Source organism: Ambystoma mexicanum, chromosome 8 (assembly GCF_040938575.1).
Source record: "Ambystoma mexicanum isolate Mex_15411 chromosome 8, UKY_AmexF1_1, whole genome shotgun sequence".
Classification (NCBI taxonomy): Eukaryota; Metazoa; Chordata; class Amphibia; order Caudata; family Ambystomatidae; genus Ambystoma; species Ambystoma mexicanum.
In genome coordinates this window covers 494516543-494541027 of record NC_090929.1, presented here as the reverse complement: position 1 = coordinate 494541027, position 24485 = coordinate 494516543, and the positions used below count along the sequence as shown (strand labels likewise).

The 24485-nt window shown below is 44.8% G+C and overlaps 1 protein-coding gene across 1 annotated transcript in view; it reads right to left on the bottom strand.

The window, feature by feature from the left end:
- MMP23B (matrix metallopeptidase 23B) overlaps positions 1-24485 on the bottom strand; it is a 203187-nt gene that overhangs the window by 77285 nt on the left and 101417 nt on the right. Inside the window, exon 4 of the mRNA XM_069610146.1 lies at positions 2463-2630. Within this exon, the coding sequence (XP_069466247.1) occupies positions 2463-2630 (168 nt within the window). The remainder of the gene's footprint in view (positions 1-2462; positions 2631-24485) is intronic.

The following is a 24485-nucleotide window of genomic DNA, read 5'->3' as shown; positions in this document are numbered from 1 at the left end:
ACGGATTAAATTGAAATCCCTCTGCATCATCCACAAGGTGGTCTGGGCTTGGGGACCACACCATCTTCAACTTTATCTTACTAAATACTCTCCCTCTAGACCACTACGCTCCTCTGGCTCCAACTCTCTGTGGGCAAAACGTTTTGCTAAACAGAGGGCAGGTGGCCGTTCGCTTTCCTCAGCTGGCTCCCTCCTATGGAACAGCCGCCCCCCCACCCCCTCTGCGCCTTGAGCAGGATCTTCTTAAATTCTGGGAGCTCCTTAAGACTTTCCTCTTTACCTCCTCCTTCCCTTCTTCTCTCCCCTGCTAATCCCACAGTTGCTGCTATTGGTGTTCTGGGCCCCTGTGCATCCTCAGGGCCCTGACCTACCCACCCAATTGGCCCAGCTTCTGTCTATCCTCTGCACTTGTACTTACAACCTCTGCCCTTGAGACTCGCACTTACACCCCTCGCGGCTGCAGGCCGTGTTGCACTCAACACCCCGAGCACTTCATCTGTGGCTCACCCATGAACTCAGACTCCCAAGCACTTACCCCCTGACCTCTTCCTTGCTGCACTTGCATGTTCTGAATACTCACAAGGCATAGTAGGTTCGTCCTCTTTTTCCTTTCCACCCTCTGCGCTTAATATTGTGTTTTATGTATTGCAACGTACCTCCCACACCTGCTCCCTCCCTTGCCCTGTGGGCGCTTTGAAACAGTATTGTCTTATTGTATAAGCGCCTAACAAGCAAACAAATAAATAAATACGACCCCATGAACTTGAACTTCGTGCTTAGAAGATTGAAAAACCTAGCACCACTGACATATCACACTCGGGTGTGGTGGAGATTGACAAAACCTGTCTGCTTTGAAGGTACAGACTCACACTAACAAATTATGAAATTCCAATGTGCTGTTGCAGCACTTGGTAAAAATAACTGCTCCCCTTGAGAGAACAAACCCACACTGGCAAACCACACTCATGTGAGGTGGAATGTGGCAAAAACACACCACCTTTGGAACCGGATCCACGTGGACAAACTACACTCAGGTTCTGTGAAAGGTTTAAAAACCCAACCACCCTGAGGAAATATGTCCACACTGACAAATCACACAAAATCTGGTCCCTAAGGGAAATCCTCATAGGGGTGATAGTAATCCTGATCACCCAGACTGCTGTCCACGACTAGAGGCCCTGAAAATAGTAAAAGTTACAAATACCATATAACATTGCATGTCTTTTTTTCTCAAGTATTTAAATGCAGGTTAAGGCAGGCAACAATGGCCACTATTGTGATGAGAAACTATATATAGCAACTTAGTTCAGTAAACACTGACAGGCATATTGGATGAATAGAGGTTTCAGGATTACCAAATGCCTGCTGTATAGTTTGTATGTGATTGTATTACCCCTTCTTTCCATAAATGAATGTTATCTGCACAGAAGATGATAGGACAAGGGGAGGATGAACCATTGTTGCTGAAACCAGGGTTGCTTGTGGTGCCCTGCAGAGGGGATGTGATGTGACCTAGACGTTCTGGGTAGCCCCCTTTGGAGTGCGACCAAGACGGATTTGCATATTTATTTTTTCCATTCTGAAATGGCACAGCAATTTGAATTTGTATGCTCTCTGCGAGAATAGTACAGCGGACAAGAAAAACGAAAGCCAGTGGGTGGTTATAACTAATTGAAATCTCATACGTGACTTTTTACTGTTGCAACGCAATATGCCATGTTATCATGACAGGGCAAATGAGTGACTGATACGAAATCAGTTCCTCTAACTGTTTTGTGTTTGGGCTTTAAAATGCGGTAATATCACATAGAACCGAAACAAGTGTCTATGAAATACTCCCGATTTTCACATTTTTGTGAAAAAGCTAAAGAAAATGTGTGATTAAAACATTTAGTTAAAAAAATATTTTAATTTGAAATTAAGAAGGAAACATATGCTTAAACATCCATATTGATGCAGTATGAGTTAGTGGAACTGATTTCGTATCAGTGGTTCTAAAGCCTGAGCACAAAAAAGACTGATTTATTTTGCCCGTTTTTGTTTCGGCTTTAAAATGCAGCAATAGCACATACTGCCATATTCCCCCACCCTCTCACGCGGGTTCTCTTAATCGGTGAGGGGGTTTAACCACCCAAAATTCCCCTATTTCCCCACCGATCACCCTCTTACGAGCACAACACACATTTTCTACACACGCAGACACACACACACACACACACACAGAGACACACAGACCGACTCACCTTACACTCCAGCGACGACTCCTCCAGGACTCACAGTGCCTGTCAGCCCCTGCGCCCACACGTGTGTGGCAGGTTCATGACAGTTGGATTTAGAAAGACCGCTCTGCGCGGTCGCAGGGGGGGTCTTTCTAAATCGAACTTGTTTCCATTCGAGCAAAAAAAAAAGATCTTTTCACTTAGGACATCTCTCTTGCCTATTTGTACTGACATCCACATTACCTTTCTTCCAGCTGAAGCGGGTGTTCCCCAAAATCCAGTATTCGCTGTCATCAAAATGGATCTCACCGTTGGAGGGGAAAAATGCGTGGGCCAGCTCGCCAGTAGTGCCGTCGAAGCAGTAATGGATGTTTGATGTCAAGCAGTCGGTGTGATTCACTGGATAGAAACCTGTGAAATAAAGAAATAATTGCCCTCAGACGAAAGAGATAATACACAGCTCCTACATGTTGTTCATTAAAGGTTTGGAAAATATTTGTAGAAGAACAAAATTGGTAAATACTAGCTGAATATAGCCGTTTGTCGCCCTGCAAATCACTGACCCAGGCAGGATTTATTTGCAAAAAGCGTGGATATAAACAGGGCAGTTCTGCTTATGGTTAATATCCTGGAGTTCTACATAATGAATAAAATGAGTCCCAGAAAGCCCAGGAAGAAAGGGAGCATAACAGGATTCAGGCCAATGTAAGTCAAAGGCAAAATGCACTAGAAGGGTACCTGCAGAAACCCACAAAAAGGTTTGGCCAAGCCAAGGGGACAAACGAGCCTAGGGGAATCAGGCGCGGAAGGTGGAGTAAGTGGGGCCTAATCTGGAGAAAAGCCAGGGCATCAGGGATAAACCAGTGCAGGGCCCTGCTGACCATGGCTCGAAAGCTAGATAGGAATAACCCTAAATAGCCCTGGGTATGCAGATTGAGATAGTCACAAACTAGATCTGAGGGAACTGGCAAGACTGCCAACGACTCTAAAGAATACTCAAAAGACTATACAATGGACGCTGAGAAGCTAGCCGATAGCCGAAAATTGGATCTGGTGGGATTGGCAAGTCCACCAATGAACACTTGATCAGTAGCCCCGAGCCACTGACTGCTGACCCAAAAGGAACTTTGGTTATTTGGAAACTAACCGGTGTCCTAAAGTATGAGCCCAGATGCACAAGACAGAGAAGGAGAAGTGATCCTCTGTCTCTGCAGGAGTAATGGACGAGCCTCCCTTGACCCCGAGTCTTCACTTCCCCTGTTTCACCCAGAGGAATACCTGTCAAATACAAGGTGTACACTCAGACCTGAATTCACCCAATTCCCCTGGGCCCTTCCCTTCTCTTTACTGTGATGTCCCCCTATGGGCTTACCTGGATCTTTAGTAGGGTGTGCGCTCCATCCTGCATTTGCAGGGGCGCGATTCACTCCTGTGATTGGTGCCAATGTCTGTAGGCTGAGTTCAGATGCCAAATGCTGTTTTATGCCTTCACAGCGAGGCGGAGAGTTCAAGGTGCCAGTTTCTTCACTGGCTAGAAAGTCCTTCCCACAAGTGAACGTTGCACAGAGAATGAGTGTCCAGAATTGTCCGTATTGTCTTTGTTTGCCAGTATCTTTAAATTATGTGGTAATAGTGCCTCGAGTCCGGGTTCGGCACTACTGGAGACTTGGTGGTTTTGCACCGCTTAGAGAGAGAGAGCGCAGTGCAATAAGTGTCCACGTTATTGGAGCGAGCGTAATGAATAATGTCTCTTCTTTCTTACAGGGGTTTGTGCGCTCGTGCAACCAACCTGGATTCCAGCGTTGAGGGAAGATTCGGTGAGTATGCGCAGCGTTACTGATGTGCGTATGTTAACGCTGTTCTTCTTTGTTCTTACAGATGCCGGTGTAGAAGTCCCCTCTTGACTGGAAATAGCTGCGGCGTGGAGTAAGAACCAGGTAAGCTGAAGCTGAATGATCCGGAGCGGGTATGCAGAAGTAGGATGATCCGGAGCATGTGAGCAGAAGCAGGATGATCTGGAGCAGGTAAGCAGAAACAGGATGATCCGGAGCAGGTAAGCAGATGCTGGCTGATCCAGAGCACAGCAAGTGTGTTGCTGAAACAACTCACAGTAAGCAACATGAAGCACTGGAAGAATCTAGGGTGTGGCTTATGTAGCCAGCCACACCCAAACACTAGAGAGCTCATGAATCATCATGCACTTCCTGTTTGTCAACAGGAAGTGGTAACCAGGAAGTTGCTACAAACGCTAGGAAGGGATTAAAGGAGGGATTTGCTATGGGTTCTTTGTGTGTCTATGCCAGGCCTGCCTATCCTCCACCCAGCTGGCCCCAACTACCTGCCTGATACCCATGACAGTCTTCCCCCTCAAGACCCCTCCAAATGGTGTGTATGAGGGCTTTGGTTTCTCAGGATGGTCCCGATGGAATTTCCGCACCAATCGGGGGGCATGCTCGTGTGTGCTGGGTTCCCATGATCTTTCCTGGGGTCCGTACCCCTTACAGTCAATCAAATAATACAGGGTCTTTCGTACTTGTTTGGAATCTAATATGTTCTTGACCTCATATTCTAGTGCTTCTTCACCCACTTGTATGGGTGTGGGAGGTGTGGAAGTTCGGGTTCCTGGGTGTGCTGGTTTTAATAGTGACACGTGAAATACGGGAAATACGGGATGTATACGCAAATGTTGAGGTAACGCCAGTCTCATGGCTGCTGGATTAATTACTTTTTCAATTGTATACGGGCCGATGTATCTAGGCTGAAATTCTTTGGGACCTTATAAAATAATGTGTCTAGTTGCCAGCCAGACTGAGTCTCCCACTTGATAATCTGGTGCTTTTCCGTAGATGGCGATCAGCGTTTCCTTTCTGTGTTTCTTTGGCTTGCTGTAGGTTCCTGCTGGCTTCTCTGGCTGCTTTCATGATGCTGGCATGTAGATTCTTTACTGCAGGCATTTCAATGTTTTCTGGCGGATCGTAGACCGACGTTCTGGGGTTTCGACCATATATAGTAAAGAAGGGTGTTGCTTGGGTTGATGAATGTGTTGAGTTGTTGTAGGCATACTCTGCCATCCATAGAATTTCTGTCCAGCTTTGGCTTGTTTGGTGTAATAGACAGCGCAAATACTGTTCCATGGTCTGGTTTGTGCGCTCGGTTTGGCCGTCCGTTTGAGGGTGGTGACTAGAAGACAGACAGACTTCTACTCTTGCCAGGGCACAACATTTTTTCCAAAAACGAAATACAAATTGGCTGCCTCTGTTAGAAAGGATTATGGTAGTGAATCCATGTAACTTGACGATTCGGTCTAGAAAAACCTGCACCAGGGTCTGAGCTGAGGGAATACTTTTTAGAGCTATGAAATGGGCCATTTTGGAGAAGAGGTCCACTACTACGAGGTTGGTATTATAACCTGAGTTAGGAGGTAGGTCAGTGATGAAGTCCATTGATACTGTGTGCCAGGGCGCTGGCGGAATGGTGATTGGCTGAAGGAGGCCACCTGGTTTTTGCCTGGATGTTTTGTAGTGTGCACATACCTCACAGGTGCCTATGTAGGTGGCAATATCCTCTCGCCAAGTCGGCCACCAATAGGATTTGCTTACTTTCTTCATGGTTTTGGCTATACCCGGATGGGCTTCTAACAGCGAGTCGTGGTAGTCTGATATGATTGCTTGTTGCAGATCCTTAGTTGGAACGAAGAGGCATTTCTGGTAGTATGGTAGTTTGTCTTGAATGGTGAACTGATCTCCCTTCGTGTCCCAAGCCAGTAGGTCTTCTTCAGACATATTTTATTTTATTGCTTTCTGTAGTGTATTTAACGGAGATGGGCCGCTGCAGAGGCCGAGAATGTTATGGCTGGGTATGATCTCCACCGGGTTAGGGGCATTGTAGATTTCCTCTCCTGTGCCAATGCGGGATAATGCATCTGCTTTCCCGTTCTTAACTCTGGGGTGGTAGGTGATTACAAAGTCGTATTCCATTAAGGATAGGGCCCAACAGAGCTGCCTAGAAGACTGAGCTTTTGCTGAGCGTAAGTATTGCAAGTTCCGATGATCTGTTATCATTGTGATGGTGTGTTTTGCTCCTAGTAAGTAATGTCGCCATTCACACAGTGCGCTTTTGATTGCTAGGAGTTCTTTCTCAGAAATCACATAGTTGAATTCTGCTCCGGAAAGTTTCCTTGACCAAAAGGCAATGGGATGAAGGCATTCGGTTTCAGGATTTTGTTGAGATAATACGGCCCCCATGGCAATGATTGAAGCGTCTGTCTCCACGAGGTACGGTAAATCGGGCTGTGGGTGTTGCAGTATCAGAGCTGAGGTGAATTTTTCCTTGAGAGCTCGGAAAGCGTCTTCCGCCGCTGGTGTCCATTCGAACTTTCGGTGCTTGTGCAGCAAGGACGATATTGGATGTACAATATGGGAGAATCCCGGTAAGAGGCCTCGATAAAAGTTTGCAAACCCTAGGAAACTCTGTACAGACGTGGGTGAGCACCAAGTGAGGATTGCCTCCACTTTTCTATTGTCCATCTTGATCCCCTGCGGTGTCAGTACATATCCCAGAAACTCCACCTCGGTGACGTGGAAGGAGCATTTTTCTAGCTTTGCGTAAAGTTGGTTTTCACGCAGTTTGCGGAGTACAGCTCTCACATGGGTTACGTGTTCTTGGGGATTGTTGGAGTAGATCAGAATGTCATTGATGTAGACGACTGCGCAGACATTGAGGAGTTCCCGTAACACATCATTCATAAAATGCTGGAACGCAGCCGGGGCATTGCAAAGCCTAAAGGGCATGACCTAGTATTCATACAAGCCATAGCGGGTACGGAACGCAGTCTTCCACTTGTCCCCTTTCTTCATGCGTACCAGGTGATATGCGCTGCGTAAGTCTAGTTTGGTGAAAATCTTTGCTTGTCTCACCTGGTCTATGAGTACTGGTATCAAAGGTAACAGGTACTTATTTTTTATGGTGACTTGATTTAGGGCCCGGTAATCAATACACATTCTTAAGTCCCTCTCTTTCTTCGGTACGAAGAAGAGTGGGGAGGCGGCTGGTGACTTAGATGGTCTAATGAAGTCATTGGCCAGGTATTAATCAAAGTAGGTCCGTAGATGAGCGTTTTCTTCCTCGGTTAATGCATAAATGCGCTGCACGGTACTTGTGCCCCTGGTTGCAGGTTCATCTGGCAGTCATAAACTCGATGTGGTGGTAGTGTATTAGCTTGCTCCTTCACAAACACATCCTGGAACTGCTGGTATTCCTCTGGTAAAGTGCCCACCAAGCCTAAACCTTCTATCTTTTCCTGTGAAGCTAACAATGTGCTTCCTTGGATCCCTTTGTTGTTGTAAGAAGAGGCGCATTCCGTGAAAAGAGTAAGGTTCGAGCTCGCCAATCTATCTTTGGGTTGTGCCTCTCTAGCCATGGCATCCCATGAATCAGCTAGAATTGGGGTGCAGCGATATGGTCGAATCTAATGCTTTCCCTGTGGCCATCTTGGCAGGTTAAGGTGATGGTGGAAGTACAATGTGTTACTGGTCCCGAAAGGAGTTGTGTGCCATCCACAGCAGTCATGCTTGCTACGGTGTCCTTACGGTGGAATGCCAATCCCAAAGTCTTTGCAGTGTTTATGTCCAGGTAGTTCCCAATAGCCCCACTGTCTATGAAAACCTTGAGGGCATGCATTCGGTGGGCTGTGAAGGGTCTGCCAAAACCACAGGAATACTGAAATGTGAGATCTGAGTGCTCCGTTCCTGGCTTGCCAGATCGACCTCTACATCTGCCGGGCGTTGGAGTTTTCCGCTACCACACCTGTCTTCCCCTGTGTTCTCTAGTACCCCCATTGTCTTTCTTGGGGGTTAACCATGCAGTTCCAGAGGAAGTGACCGGATTGGCCACAATATAAGCAAAGTTTTTCCTGACTCCTGCGTTCTCTCTCTGCCTTGGTGAGTGGTCCCCTGAGAACACCCAATTGCATGGGCCCTGAGTGTGTTTCAGAAGCCTGTCGATGGGATGCTTCCTTTGGTCATACATACACTGGTCTATGCTCTGATCTGGTTCGGTCGGCCTTGCGATCCTGTAACTGGTGGTCTAGTTGCATAGTTAGGTCGATGTATTTACTGCAATCTTCGGGAGGATTAATTACTTGGGCCAAGACATATTTTAATTCTCCTCTCAGCCCTCGATAAAATAACGTTATTAGTTTCTCCTCTGGCCAACCTGATTCGGCTATTAAGCGATTGAATGTGGCTACATATGAGATAAGATCCTGACCACCCTGTCGCAGAGAGAGTAGCTCATCATCCAGGGCCTGACCTTGAGTCTGATGGGCAAATAGTTTTTTCCAGTTCATGCTGAAAACCTGGGTAATTTCTCAGTAAACGGTCGTCCCTAAGCACTAACGGGACAGACCAGTCCGCCGTGTGCCCTCCTAAATAGGAGAGGACGAAAGCTATTATAGCTTGGTGGTTCAGCAAAGTGTCTGGTTTGCATATGAAGTGTAGCCGGCATTGATTCATGAACGCTCCAAATTTCTTGGGATCCCCAGAGAAGCGTTCCGGGGGTGCTAAAGGGATTTTGCCTGGAAGCAATACCTGAACGGGTGTGGCTACAGGCGCCACGGTAGGCTGCCCCTGAGGAATTCCACCTGGTAGGGGTGCTAGACCAGCTTGGGTCTGTAAGAGCTGTGTCAGGCTCAGGTTCAAACTCCCCCTTCTCCTCACCTGAATCTTCCGAAGAGCTTTCCTTAAGTGTAGCTTCAGACTTCTTTGGGTTCTTCTTCTTCTTCTTGGGCTTGTCTTCCTTAAGTTTCCCACCTCTTCTGTCGTGTAAGTAAGGTCTGGCCCCTCCAGAGGCCACCGTGACAGAGTTGAGAACCTGCCCCTGGGGGCCCCCCAGGGGGCCAGCCTCGCCCAAGGGAAAAAGCCGAAAGCCAGTAAAAATCCTGGATAAGGTAATATTCGGATGGATGGTAGTTCCAAAGACCAATTGTCCAGCGAGTGTAATTGTCCAATTTAGTGAGAAGGCTCAAAGATAATGTGCCATCCGGAATAGGCAGAAAGAATGAATAAACAGAAGAAACGAATACTTAAGTGACAGAAAATGCTACAGAAATGCACCAAGGTAAAGCAACCTAAACAGTCAAAAAAAAGGGGGAAACTAGAATTGTGCAAGAAGGAACGGTTTAGAAGCCGTGCATAAACAAAAGAAAGCTAGTATGCGAGGGTAGCTTGCGTACGAGACTAAAGAAAGGCTGCAGTGTTAAACTGGCAGTGAAAGTACAGAAGGGAAACGGCAAGCGCCGTGGATGTATAATGACAGAAAAAGGATGCAAGGGCTGCGAGTACAGTGGACAGAAAATAAGGCTGCAGGAGGGAGACGGCTAGCGCCATGAAAGTATAGTGATAGGAAAGGAAGCAAGAGCTGCGAGCGCAGTGGATGGAAATGAAGCTGCAGAAGGGAAAAACGGCGAGCGCCGTGAAAGCAAATACAAAAGTGAAAGTAAGAAATAACAGCTGTAAGGAAACACGGCCAGACGCCGTGTGAAAGGGACAGCTTGGAAACACAAGAATAACGTAGGGCTGAAAATGCACAGGCACGGGAAAAAGGAAAAAGGTGAAAGTGCAAGAGTAATCACTTAGAAAAGTCACAAGAGTACGAGCGAAGTAACGGGAGGGTACACAGATACAACGCACTGGAGGAGGGGACGGAGCCGGAAGTTATAGGGCAAGCCGCCATGCTGGATGAGGACTAGAGCGTGGCTCTGAACAGGTTAACGCCTCCAGTAGTCCCAAAGCCTCCACCCGCCGGTCCTGACAAGCTGTCTTGCCAAGTCGCCTGTTTTGTCCCTGTTGACTACCAGTTTGCGGCGTAAGGCATTTGTCTCAGAGTGGGCTGCATGCACCTCGGCCCGTAGTTCACCTAACAATAGGGAAAGCTGGTCTACCTCTGAGGTTTCCATCGCTCGGGCAGAGGTATTGAGAAAGGCTTTGTGGTCTGTCACACTCACCTGTGTCTCTGCAGGAGCGATGGACGAGCCTCCCTTGACTCCGAGTCTTCACTTCCCCTGTTTCACCAAGAAGAATACCTGTCAAATACAAGGTGTACACTCAGACCTGAATTCACCCGATTCCCCTGGGCCCTTCCCTTCTCTTTACTGTCTGCTGTGATGTCCCCCTATGGGCTTACCTGGATCTTTAGTAGGGTGTGCACTCCATCCTGCATTTGCAGGGGCGCGATTCACTCATGTGATTGGTGCCAATGTCTGTAGGCTTAGTTCAGATGCCAAGCGCTGTTTTATGCCTTCACTGTGAGGCCGAGAGTTCAAGGTGCCAGTTTCTTCACTGGCTAGAAAGTCCTTCCCACAAGTGAACATTGCACGGAGAATGTTGAGTGTCCAAAATAGTCCATATTGTCTTTGTTTGCCGGTATTATTTTGGGTGAGTAGCGCTGTGTGTAGAAGCTAGCTGCTGGTAGGTTTGCGTAGCGCCTTCAATTCGAGTGCGCCTGGTAATGTGTCTCCCTTTCCCTTGCAGGAGAAATTATGTGGTATTAGCGCCTCGAGTCCGGGTTCAGCGCTACTGGAGACTTGGTGGTTGTGCACCGCGTAGAGATAGAGAGAGCGCAGTGCAATAAGTGTCCACGTTATTGGAGTGAGCGCAATGAATAATGTCTCTTCTTTCTTACAGGGGTTTGTGCGCTCGTGCAACTAACCTGGATTCCAGCATCGCGGGAAGATTCGGTGAGTATGCGCAGCGTTACTGATGTGCGCGTGTTAACACTGTTCTTCTTTGTTCTTACAGGCACACCCAAACACTAGAGAGCTCATGAATCATCATGCACTTCCTGTTTGGCAACAGGAAGTGGTAACCAGGAAGTTGCTACAAACACTAGGAAGGGATTAAAGGAGAGATTTGCTATGGGTTCTTTGTGTGCCTATGCCAGGCCTCCACCCAGCTTGCCCCAACTACCTGCCTGATACTTATGACAGGTAGTCCTTGGCAGGGGCCATAAAGACTATGGCCTGTAAAACCACCCAAACAGACAGGTAATGCCAATGGTAACAGTATATCCACAGCCTCAGAGGGAAAACCGTCACCATAGAGATATTTCTAATGAGTATTTGGGAAATGTGATGAGGATAACGATATTAAAAGTCCCTGTGAAACATAAGACACTTTTGAAGTAATGAGTTTGGTCCATCTCTCCGGACTTGTTCCATTCCACCAATCAGAATAGAAGTCTGAACCTCGGTGCCTGGAGGGACCAAGTTTTACAAGATAAAGAGAAACTATCTGGACTTTGGACTGATATTGCCTTTTATGATCTTGTTTCCCAGGATACCGACTCAGAGAGACTGGATCTGGAGGCCAGTGACTATCCCTTGCATTTTTCATTTCTATTAACCTCACTACCATTGCAGAGACATATCTTATCTTGGTTTCTTTGCTTTTGATTTTCTCCCATTCTGTAGAGCTCAATTAATTCTACTTTTTAACCGATTGTTAACCGTTACCCGAAGAGGAACGATAATATGCCACAGGCCACACCAGTTTCTCAAATCCAGCAGAAGCAGCTAAAGGTGGCCACCAGGAGAGAAGGCCCCTCTGCAAAAAGCGAGAAGAAAGTCTCCTCCCGCCAGAATTATGAGCCTGAAAAACGAGTCTATTGTGCTAATGAAATTAAACCTGTCTTTGTTGTTGAAGAGCAGTCAGACTGGAGTATTCTGACAGTAGATGAAATAGGGTTCGAAAACAACCCAAAGAAACCAGTAAAGAGAAAAGTGAACAAAGAGATCACAGATTTTTCTAAAAATGAACCTCCAAACAAGGTAAAAATGTACGACATCTCTGATTCGCTATCGATATCCTCGGAGGAAAGCCAAAAACCTCAAAAAGTGGAGTTTGTAGACATTACAAAATCAAGGTCAAATGTCCTTGAAGAAAAAAGATCTGACTGTGTACGCAGACCGAGCACAAATATTTGGAAGAGAAATAAACACCTGCATACACCTGTCCATTCTCGAACCCATGGTGAAAATGAAGACCAGAAAAAGAATACAAAACCTAAATATGAAAAAGAAAAAAGGACCACAAACTCATATCTTCAATATGTTTCTCAGGTGAGCAAGAAGAGGAAAGAAGACAAAGTAGTGGAAACAGATAGAGAACGGAAAAATGAACCTAAACAAATTGTGAGCGCTCATACGCTAAAGTTGAAAAACATCAACCGAAAACAGGAAGGTCTAACTATGAATAGAAACAACATTATTAAAATCTTAACACAAATTCCAAACCTGAAGCACTTAGAAAATAAAGATCTCTGGATGGTGGAACCAAGTACCTCAGGAAGAACTGACTACTCTTATATTCACCTTACTTCGGAAGCCACCAAACTTTTCCTACTGAGATAATCAGAAAATCTGCGATCGGTGGGCTTCGAACTAACAGATATCAGACGTCCAAGTGAACAAGTGATCTCTGTAAAAAGGATTGAAAGAGGAATAAGTAACCGAAAGGATACTCTGAAGCTGAACAAAGAAAACCGCACTCGTTACATCAGCAAAATGCCTCATGCCAGACCGTCACAGACCACTCAAACAACAAATAAATTTGGAATGTGTAGCGTTAATCAGAGAGACGGAGAAAGACTGGCGATAAACCTTCAGACCGATTCAAATCGGGAACGGACTTCCGACCGGAGCAAATGGTTCCAACAATCCTCTCACAACGTCCAAGTTCGAAACAACCATGGAACTTCTGGGGCAAATCAAATTGAACCATGGACCTGGCATAAAACAGATACCAATTCCAGGAAAAATCACTAGCAACGAGTACCGGATAAGACGAACCACCTTCAGATACATCAGGAAAATGCCAAAGAGTTGCAAATACCCCTGTTAAACCCATTAAAATTTGGTTGTTGGAATACGAGAGGATTTGCGCACCTCACTAAGGAAACCGATGTCAACCTGGGAAATTTTGACGTGTTGTGTCTACAGGAGACCTGGCTAACCACCAAACCACAGCTGGATGGTTATGAAATAATCTTCACGAGTGCCAGAAAAGGAGTAACAGGACGGCCTTCAGCTGGTCTAATAACGGCGGTCAGAGCTGGCTCGGGCGTGGAAATTTCTGATATTTTCACGACTCCGTATTGGATTCAGGCCTCAGTACTTACAAGAAAATCTACTCCTACTGACCAAACGGAAACTACATTCCTTCTAATAAATGTGTACTGGAATCCTCTGATAATAACAAATGAAAATGTCCTGGACGAAGCTTTCAAAAAAAGGACTGACTACAGTACAATTATAAATGGCGATTTCAACGCCATTTGCGAAGGGATCGGAAATCGCTCTAACACGCTAAGCCAAAAATCCCCAGCATGGGAGAGAGGAAAACTCCTCAATAAGATAATGTCGGACAGGAATATGTATAACCTTCATTGGCAACGTTCTAAAGCAAACCTTTTGATCCCGTCATGGCAAAGAGGTGACCAAACAGGCACAATAGACCATATATTTGTATCAAGAGATATCCTGCCGGAGATCCGCTCCTTTGTGATCAGACCTACAACTTTTAGCGACCATAACCTCTTAATAATAGAAGGCTAGTCGGCTAGACTGCAAAAGATCTCGTACCCTATGTCCCTTGAAATAACAGAAAAAGGTAAACGAGTTAAGATATCTGAAAAGGGACTGTTGGAACTAGAAGCACAATACACACGATCCCGAATTAAGATCTCGACAAATACTAAAAGGAACAGAATCGACCTGGACTACACACCCTTATTAACCAGATTCCTTATGGCTCCAGCTAAAACATTGATTTTAAAGAAAGATCATTCACACTTATACAGCAAAGAACTAGTAGAGAAAAGGAAGGAGCATAAAAGACTTAAAAGACTATCAAAAGGTACCATCTTCTGAGAACCAGCAAAACTGGTCAAAGGCAGTGTGTGATTACAGAAGCTGGCTGTTACACCACCGCCATAAACTATACTTGAATGACTCCCAACAAATGCTGTCTGCCATCTGTGGAAATAAGCCAAAGGAATTCTGGAATCTAATTAAGGGAACACAAACTAACATCAATGACAACATCCAGAACAACGTGGGAGAGACCCGCTGGATTGAGCATTTTTCAAAACTATTTGCACCAACCGCGGAAGTGACCACAACCAAATCTTTTACCAGAGATGGCCGGGAAAGAAACTCCACATGGAACATCCCCGATGACAAAGATTCCATCTTAAACAAGCTAAAAAAATTGAATAATTCGAGGGCACCTGGTCCTGACGGCATCAGTAATCTAGAACTCAAAAAACATCCTGAGCTGTGGGCTTACTTCATGAGCAAACTTTTCTATAATTGCAATAAGACCAAGGCAATTCCACCGACATGGAGAAAAGCTAACATCGTCCCCATTTTCAAAAAAGGTGCGACTGATGACCCAAACCAGTACAGACCTATTGCCCTCTTAGATGTAATGGGGAAAGTCTTCTCGTCCTTTGTACTGGATGCATTTAAAAACTGGGCTTGTTCTGCCAACGCACTGGATCCCTTTCAGAATGGGTTTATCAGAAATTCTGGAACAACCACCAATATCCTGCTCATGAGCGCCCTGAAGGCTAAAGTTCTCCAGGGCGGCCACCCAATTTACGCTGTCTTTATCGACCTGGTCCAAGCCTTTGACCAGGTCGACAGGCAGCGTCTTTGGGCGAAACTGGAAATAAAAGGTTGTCCTAACGAAATCCTAAACCCTATAAGGGCCTTACACCAGGGGACTTCTATACGAGTCCGCCTTAGTGCAGACGGCCGATTGTCTGAGGAAATTGGCACAGCACGCGGAGTCAAACAAGGCTGCCCCCTGGCTCCTTCGTTATACAACTCCTACATTGCAGACTATGGAGAATCAATCCAGACGCTCAGACATTTTCCACCTTCGCTGGGCGGTGAAAAAATTGATCGTTTATTATATGCAGATGACATCATCCTGATGGATTTGACTCCAATAGGCCTACAGCGCCAATTGGATAACATGATATCCTATATGTCAGAAAACAACCTCCAACTAAACAACAAAAAGACAAAAGTGCTCATATTGGGCAGGCCCGCAAAGAAGAAGCAAAAACCCATCTGGCATTGCGACGGCAAGAACTTAGAAATAGTCGATGCTTTTATATATTTGGGAATAACAATAAGCAACAACAAGGATGAAAAGACCATGCAAGAGACACTCTGGCTAAAGCTAAAAAACCTTACAGCACAAGCAAAGGCTGTTGATAAGAAGCATGGCCGCTTTTCGTTTATGCCTATTCTAAGATTCTATAAATCAAAGGTTGTCCCCGCCTTAATTTACGGCACGGATGCAATGCCATTGATTCTGAATACCATATGGGAGAAATTTGAAAGTTTCTTCTGGCGAAATGTACTTGGCTTAGCAACATCTACACCGATTGCACTAACAAGGAGGGAGCTCTGTACATCATCATTACTGGCAATAAAAATGAGAGCCACCTTGATGCTATATCGTAAAGTCATCAACAATCCGGAAGCCCATGTGTTGGACCTTAAACGAAAAGAACTTGTGGTTGGCGGAAACGTGATGCTCGCAAAATGGGAACAAACAAACTTAGCGCTCTTGAAAGAACTGGATCTGTCGACCGAGACACTCTTTCAAAATCCAAACAGAGTGTCGAAAAAACTGTTTGAGGCAGATTGGATCCACACCCAAGAAGTGGCACACATGTAGTATTCCCTGACAACCAACTTACCAACCGCCCAGATGAAGCTCAACGCTACACGTGGTTACCTGCACAGCTTCCCAGATAAGAATCTTAGTCGTACGTTCCTAAGATTCAAACTAAACCAACTGAAAACCAATGAGATCCTGGCAATTCGCAAACAAGTGCCTTCAAACACCTGTCGCTTCTGTAAATCAAAGGAAAATATAGAAAGTTCAAAGCATCTGATAATGGAATGTTCTAGCTTAGAAACTGAAAGGTTGCGTTCTCTTAGGGATCCACTGAAACACTACTCAACCCTTGACGCAGAAAAGCGATGGTCACTACTGACCAATGGGAACAATAAGCGATGCGTCATAGGAGTGGCCCTGTTTCTCAAGTCTTTAAATCTTTGACCTTGCAGTTGTAGAATATGTCCTGCGAAGATGGCTTCTGGAAAGACATGAAAACAAATCCATCGAAGGCTTACCGTCTTTCTGTACGATCGGACTCAGGATTAAGGATCAAGAAGAATAAGTCAAAGACTAAACAAGGACTAGATTATATGGAATTTTGCAGATAGGATTCTGTAAATTATTTCCTGTCTCTTTTTGTAAAAATTGTTATACAATTAAATCAAAAATAAAAATAAATCAATAAATTCTACTTTTGTATCTCACAGATGCCTCTTGAATCCTTTCTTGATCCCCCTTGCCGTACAGCGGCCTGTGCCCAAAGAGTACAGATCAGGGGCAGTCAGTCCCCAAAGTAGCAGGGTAATTGCATTACAATTTTGATCTGGTGGAGTTTACTGCCAGAAGCTGTTAGGTGGCTGCCATCTTGGTGTGCTTGTGCTGCGTAGGTAGAGGGTGAGTCTGGAGGGCTCGAGGTTTCACACATGCTGAGCTATCCTTTACCAGACTGGATGAGTGAGGCTGCCTTGGAGCAACTGATTAAGTGGAAATGTGAGACCTGGACAGATGGGACGGCAGCTGGCCAATCCTCGCTGCTTTTCTTGGATGTCCATGGGCATGTTGGCAGCCTCTTAAGGGCCGCAGGGTGCAGGTCAACCTCAGGTATGCAGAACCTCTATCTGAGTATGTGATATAGTGGTACGTGGGGGTAGTAAATTCATCATGCTCCTTAGACTGATAAATCGGTCTCTTTAAGTGTGAGAGTATAGATTGAATCATTTTCCTGTTATCCAAGTGGGAGCCAGCCAATCCTCATTGCTTTTCCTGGATGTTGCTGAGGGAGCTGGAAGGCTTGAAGACTGGAGCAGGGTGCCCGTGGATCTCAGGCGTGCTGAACCTCTATCTTAAGGTGGTATATGGCAATAGGTGGAAGTAGTTAGAGCATAAAGGGACCAGGCAGATAGATAAGTCTGGAGCTTCATGCACAGAGCTATCAGTAGCAAAGTGAGCATACAGGTGGAATAGTTTTCATTTCATCCGTGGAGGGCAGCGCTCAGCCTGGTCACATGGGGGGCAGGGGGCAGACAGCCATTTATCACTGCTTTTTGTATGTTCAGGTGAGTACTGGTACCCTCTTGGGCTCCAGCAGGTGTCGATCCACCTCAGGATTGGGGGTACAGATTCCTGCTAGATTCTTGATATAATCTGTAACCAAAATGTGTACACTTAGTGTTGTTTAAAAGGTGATCAACATTAATAAGTATGTCTCCTGGGGAGGAAGGCTTTGAGTAGAATAGCCTATACAGAAGGACAATGGGACATGTGATTAGAAAGTGGGGTAGGCATATATGTCCATTTGATGGTGTGCAAAATTAACCATGAAACTATCATGGCTGTGTAAGTGGTAATATTCTACAGGGAAGGTAATCTTGGTGGGTTTCCTCTAGGCGAATGGTGGAAGAGTGGTAGAGGGTCTGGGATTGTCCATGAGTTAAGATGTGGTCTATAGTTGAAACATTACCTACGATTACAGGTTTGTTCTCTGGTTGGGGTTCGTCTATGGGGGTATTCATGGTCTACTGAAAGAGGTATGCTCTATATTTAGAGGTGTTCCCCATGGTAGGCATTGTGGTTTATGAATAGTGGTGTGGCCTATGGCTGAAGGTGTGATCTATGGTTAAAGGTTGTGTCTGTAGTTTGGCTTGTGATCTATTAAAGGATGTATGCTCCATGCTTGGTTATGTGGTTTATGGTTGGAGGTGTGGTACGTTAGCAGATGGATGGTGTATGTTTCAAAGTGTGACCCATAGGTGGACATGTGTCTATGAAAGGATATATAGTCTGTGGTTAGAAGTATGCTCTATAGTTGGAAAGGTGGCTGAATAGAATCAATGGGCAGAGGTGTAGGTACATAATGATGAATGGCTGGTGGTTGTAAATATGTTCTTTTGTTGGACACGGGGTCTGTATTATATCCTTGCAGGTGTATTATTTGAGTAACCATCATCTGGGGGACACTAGTAATGCCTGGTTGGACATCAGACAGTGGGTAAACCTTCGTCTGCTTACAGGGTCCTGTTCCAGAAAGGAGGCTCAGGATTCCACTGTCGGTTAATGGCAATCAGTGCTTCACATACATTTAGTTTCAGATCAGGGCATTAAATCATTTCCCCAAGGAAAAGCCTGGAATAATAGGTAGGTGGGATAAATAAAAGGTGTGAGCCCAGAGATGGTGGGAGTTTCTTTTTAGGGGTTTCCCTTTGGGAGCGTCCATCCAAGTTGTTCCCTTTAAGAAGGTTCCTGCACAAGAAGGTAAAGGTCCACTGCAAAGCCAGTGACAGAGGGTCTCCATATGGAGAAACTAGGACCCCTCACTGCCAGTACAGGAGGTCCCCCCATGCTCTACAGAATCAGAAAGGGGAGGACATAGCCCAACTGCCTTGGAGAGACACCCAGGGAGTGAGTGACTGTCAGGGATAAGGCATGGCAGGACTTCTGGGGGACGCTGGCAACCTGGTAGTCATGTCCTCATATCCTCACTGAAAATATAGTGAATGCAAAAAGGGAGCAGACTTTGTGAATAGGTCCCTGTATGTGCACTCTAGGCCAGTCTGTTGTATATTACCCACAGAGATCTGACTGATGATGTGCAAAAATCTGTCTGTCCCTTTAATGTATGCTCACTATATTTTCCACGGAGGAAATGTTAGCCATACCTAACTTACTTTCTCAAGAACAGTCTGCCCCAAAAACCCTTTAGAGATCCTAATGCAACTGAGTGTGCCACTGAGTCTATTTCTCTTATTTATTTTATTTGTATTTGGTTTAGAAAAGAAACATCAAGTCAAAAATATCAGATCAATAAATTGTGTTTCATAATAATAAAGTGCATAGAGTTAAGCAAATAATAAAATGTACATTGAACACAATTACACAGCAGTAAAAACGAAATTGAGTCCAACCCCAATACAATTACATCAAATTTATACTCTTAATAAATGCAGAAACTGCAAGACCTTCCCAGACATTCTGGGTATTCAAACATCTCATCCATAAAAATTCATCCGTCAACCTGGAAATGTTCACCCGAAGGGTCCCCATAAACTTCATTCTACGAACAGTTAAGGCCCCACAATTTAGCAGCAAATGTTTAATAGTTTCATTAGAAAAATTACAGAATCTGCAGTCACTATTGATTTCAGTGATAACAAGTCTCCTAAGTAAGATTTCCTTCGTTGGAAGCAAGTTCCAGCGGAGCCGCATCAGAATTGTCCTGTAACACTGATTCGGGAACTGTAAAAACAAAGTGTAGAGAGTCCCCCATCTTTTATGCTCATGGGCTAAATGTCTCATTGATGTATAAGAGTGGAAAAGATTGGTCGTAGTAACCCAATGTAAATCAGACAGGGCCCTTTTAACTTTGGTCGGATTTGCAATTAATGTATCTATATCCGATGAGATTCAGGATAGAATTACTTTGCATTTCTGGCCAAAATGAGCAAGAAACTGTGGATTCATTAGGGAGCCAGTTGTATTCTTAAGAGCAGCTCCCATATCCTCATAGATAGAGTCAGAAATAGGAGAGCTCAGTTTTGAGAATAAGAGTACCAAGCGCCATTCAACACAAGCTCTTAAGGAGGTCATTCCTAACTCAAATCTGATAGGGATCGCATTAGGGACTTCAATACTTTACGCCACAATGTGGTCTCAATTAGATCCAGATCCAGTAATTTAAAAATAGTTTCGACATATAATTCAAGGCCATATATAAGTTTCAGAACGATTTTGCCTTCACAAAACATTAGTGCAGGCTTTAGGGCAAATCGTCTGAATTTTCAATCACTCTTAATTATTTAATTCAGAAGCAGAGATGGTTTTTTAACAGGATCTCACGAATATTCCCTAAGCCCAAATGCGCACTAAAGTGAAAGCCCAAATAAATAAGACCGGGACTAGTCTTAATCATTATGTTTTCCACAGTCCAGGATATGTTATATTTTTTTGTTGTCCCCTTTGTGAAGGCCAGAATCCTGGTTTTACTGGGATTTATTAGAAGCACATTTTTTTGGCATATTTAGAAAAGGTGTTCAGGAGTCTTTGGAGACCGACCTTGGATTTATCAAATAACAGAAAATCATCGGCGTAGAACATCCATGATATTTTACATGGGCTCACTTTAGGTGCAATTAAGCCCGCTTCAGCAAGGCAGTCGCCCAGATTAGACAGGTATTGATTAAATAGCCATGGGGCCAGAACACAACCCTGCCTTAGTCCCTCATAAGAGCGTATTCTGCTAGATAAGTCACCTTTTTTGTTTAACCGTATCTGGTTGTCAGAGAGGCCCATCACAAGATGCAGAAGGCCTTTTGGCATGCCCCAGCATGCTAGTTTAGCCCACAGTCTATTCCGGTCATCACAGTCGAAGGCCGCAGAAAGATCTATTGAGGCCATATAGGTACAGCTGGCATGGTCAGCCCAGGCCTATTCTTGGATGGATTTCACAGTTAGGCTGTTAATATTTGTTGAGAGGCCTTTGCAAAAACCGGTCTGGAATTTGTTCAGCCTATGTGTAGAAGTAGCCCATTTCTCCAAATGAATTAATAGTAGAGAAGAAAAGATCTTGCAATCAGCATCAATTAACGTGATTGGTCAGTAGTTTTTGGGCTCAGACGTGCTGCCTCGTTTAAAGATTGGTATGACGTGAGCCGTGCTCCAAGAATCTGGCATTACTACAGTGTTGAGGATACTCCCAAATTGCAGAAATAACATGTTAGCCCAGTTAAACGGGTCGGCCTTGAATGTATTATTAGTAAGGCTGTTCGGTCAAGGGTCTCGCAACTTTTTGCATTTCTTTAATAGGTTGTGAATAACTTCTATGTCCAATTCAGCAGCCAAATATGGCCATATTTAGCAGCACATATTAACAAGTCGTTGCCATTATTCACAGGGGCAGTTCCAAATACGTCCTGGAAAAACCGGATCCACTGATATTCCGGAACTCCATTTAATTGGGAAATAGTAGCGATAGAATCTTGAGTGTTAATTAGGGAATAAAACAACCTCACATTGGAATTAATCAGGACTTTGCGCATTGTTTCGGCATCGCACCGCATCATTAGGGCTCTCTTAGACCTACATAAGAAAATCAAGCAAAAATACAAGAATTTAACAGAATTCAGCTTTGTCACAAGAACCTGGGGTGAGGCCATACATTTCCTAATCCCTTTTCTCATAAGAGATTTAGCTATAGCCAACTCTTCTTATAGGTATGGGTGGTTCTAGTAAGTCTCATAGGTCTGAACCTAGTATAGATCTAACTCGGTTAACCATTTCAGACATAAAGTCATCAAACCTATTCACATTAAAATGCTCAATCTTCCACTCTAACGAGGTTGTTAGCATAATAGAGTGGAGTTCTTGATTCAGAATTGCAATATTAGAATCAGACTAACAAATTGCATTGCCTGTAGCAGTAGTTTGTAAATGCGTCAAATGTATACATTCCCTGGTGATAAGTGAAATATTGAATTCAGCTTTTAAGATGCCATGATCACTCCATTCATTCCTGAGCACAGTAAAAGGAGTAAAATAATTAGACAGAATAATAACCCCTCTGAACCATGTTTGCAAATTGATTACTTTGCCAAAGTCCATCCCATTCAGTGGATGAAGCCCCAGCGCCTCTAGAGCCATGCACCAGCTTCCTCCTGCTTGGGATTTATAATTCTGGGAGAGCATATCGGACGATAGTTCAATCTAATCGTTTCCCATATCCTGTAGAGCACAGTTCGCATTTAGATCCCCTGCAAGCATGACCCTTCCATCAGGATTACTAGTTGACCACAGAAGAATGGAAGTTCATCAAGGGTTACAACAGACATCCCCAGAGCCAAATCCACAGCAATTAAAATCCCGCCAGATTCCCCTTCCACCCTTACTGGCCCTTGCTGCTTGGTTAAACACTTGAAAACCATCCAGCACTGGAGCCTCATCAGCCAGGTCTCTTGGAGGAAAATGCAGTTTGTCTCTTTAAGGTAGATATAGCGAGCAGATTGGAAAACAGATGGCTCCCCCTCATATTCCACAATTTAATACATAGTGACATATATCTCTTCACTGGAGAGCCACCAATAGGATGGCTATGGATCAGCTTTTCGGCACAATGTTGATGTGAGTGACGGACAATCGATATTGTTGCCATCAGGTTTTTCATCAACATTGACCACAGTTCTTACCCCCTGGCTAGTGTGGTGAACCATGATGTGCAGACCCCCTCGTTGACATATGTCGCTGCCCTCATGCAAATTAATGCTGCAGACATCAAAACCAAGAGCTTGTAGGCTATGCCATCTAAAATGGACAAACTCCTTCACCAAGTTGGAATTAAAATGAATAATAGAGCTTTCTAGGTGATCGGAGGAGGAGAGTAAGCCCAGGGCTGGAATTTCAGCAAAAATTAGCAAGATATTAGATTTATTTAAGCAAACCAGGATATTAGGGCCCAATAGGCTAATTAATTTTAATAGGAACTCACTTTTGCTTGATGTCGATTCTTTCCTATAGCCATTTCTGCCCCAATGATCATTTTCCCTCGCTTGGTGCAGTATACTGTAAGAGTTAGGTCTATTATACTCAAGAGTACTCAAATGAGCCCCAATCGGCTGATGTAGGTTAGCCATGTGTAGTCTCCCCAAGAGTTGTCCCACACTTGCTGCCAGTGTTGGATATAGGTTGGGTGCTAGATTCCCCAAGGCACAATTGCCAGAAGCAGTGAATTGCCCGTACTTTTCTGCACCACCAAAACCAGAGGTAGTAAGTTGGCCCGGGGCCTGAGTGTCAAGGCAGTGAGGTGCGATGCGGCCAATTCCCGAGATTTTTTGAAAATGTCCTACATTCATGGACCTGCTGTAATGGGGGATGAGCGGCACCCACAAAAACAGGATTGACAACCTCCCCACACAAGGATGAATAGGATGGTTAAAAACCTGAGTATCTGGACAATATAGATTCTGTAACAAATGTTCACGTTTACTCAATATAGTTGCTACTCGACCTTCAGAGGCCAATTGGATTGGGGGGGGGGCACTCTCTGAGAGTCAAACATAACGGAAGATCTGTAAGAATTCGAAAAAGTCCTTTGTAGACCTACACATAATTATATCCTTTTCCCCTTCAACTGATAACACAGCACGATCGAGCAGGTTGCTAATACACCGAGAGCGGTTAGGGAGCGGCAAAATGGTTTGGGCAACCTGTGCCACAGGGATCCAGGGTGATAGATAACACATAACACCAGTGCTTAACCTCTGATTCAGTAGAGACAAAGATAAGGATGTTGTACTATCCTGGGGGGCCGAACCCCTCTGAGATGTAAAGTCTGCAGTAGATGGCTTCACAGTCAACAATTCCAACGCTCTCCCTTCTTCCAGCAGTGGAGACATATCAGACGGTGAAACGGCTTGGGATTTAGTCGTAAGGCACTTTGAATGTTTCTCCGTGACAGCAGGAGTCTTTTCTTTGTGCTTTTGGCCATTTTTACCTTTGTCGAGTTGTTTAGCAAGGATAAATCACGGTGCACATTTGACCCTTCACAAGCCTCTTTCTCATTAGCTCATTATAAGGGATCATAGATTCTTTAGTCAAATCAACAATAACACTGCCCGTGTTCATTGGATAGAGGGACAAAGAGACGTCTTTCAGTTTGCTGCACTGGGGTGCAGATGTGGCTGAGGTATACACCAAAACAATTTCGACAGACTGATAGGCTATCTCAATTACATCATCAGAGGCTACACATTTTTCAGAAGAGGGCCAGGGCCCGCCTCCACAGCTTGCCAGACGGTCCACAGCCGAGTGAAATTGCAGCTCAGAGAGGAAGCTATCAAGTTTACTATTCACCTCGGAAATCATTAAATTGGTGTTCTTCAGCTCATTCCAGACATTATTATAGAAAGCAACAAAAGAGCTTAAGACCATATTTAGTGCAGAAACAGTGAGGTGGGTCGGACAAATTATTTCGTCGGCTTCGCGAAGTGTGTGATGCATTGCAGCATTTCCAGTAAGGTCAGCTGCCTCAGCTGAAGGCTCAGACCTAACGCGAGCATGTTCCTCGGGTTCATTAGTGATTGAATAT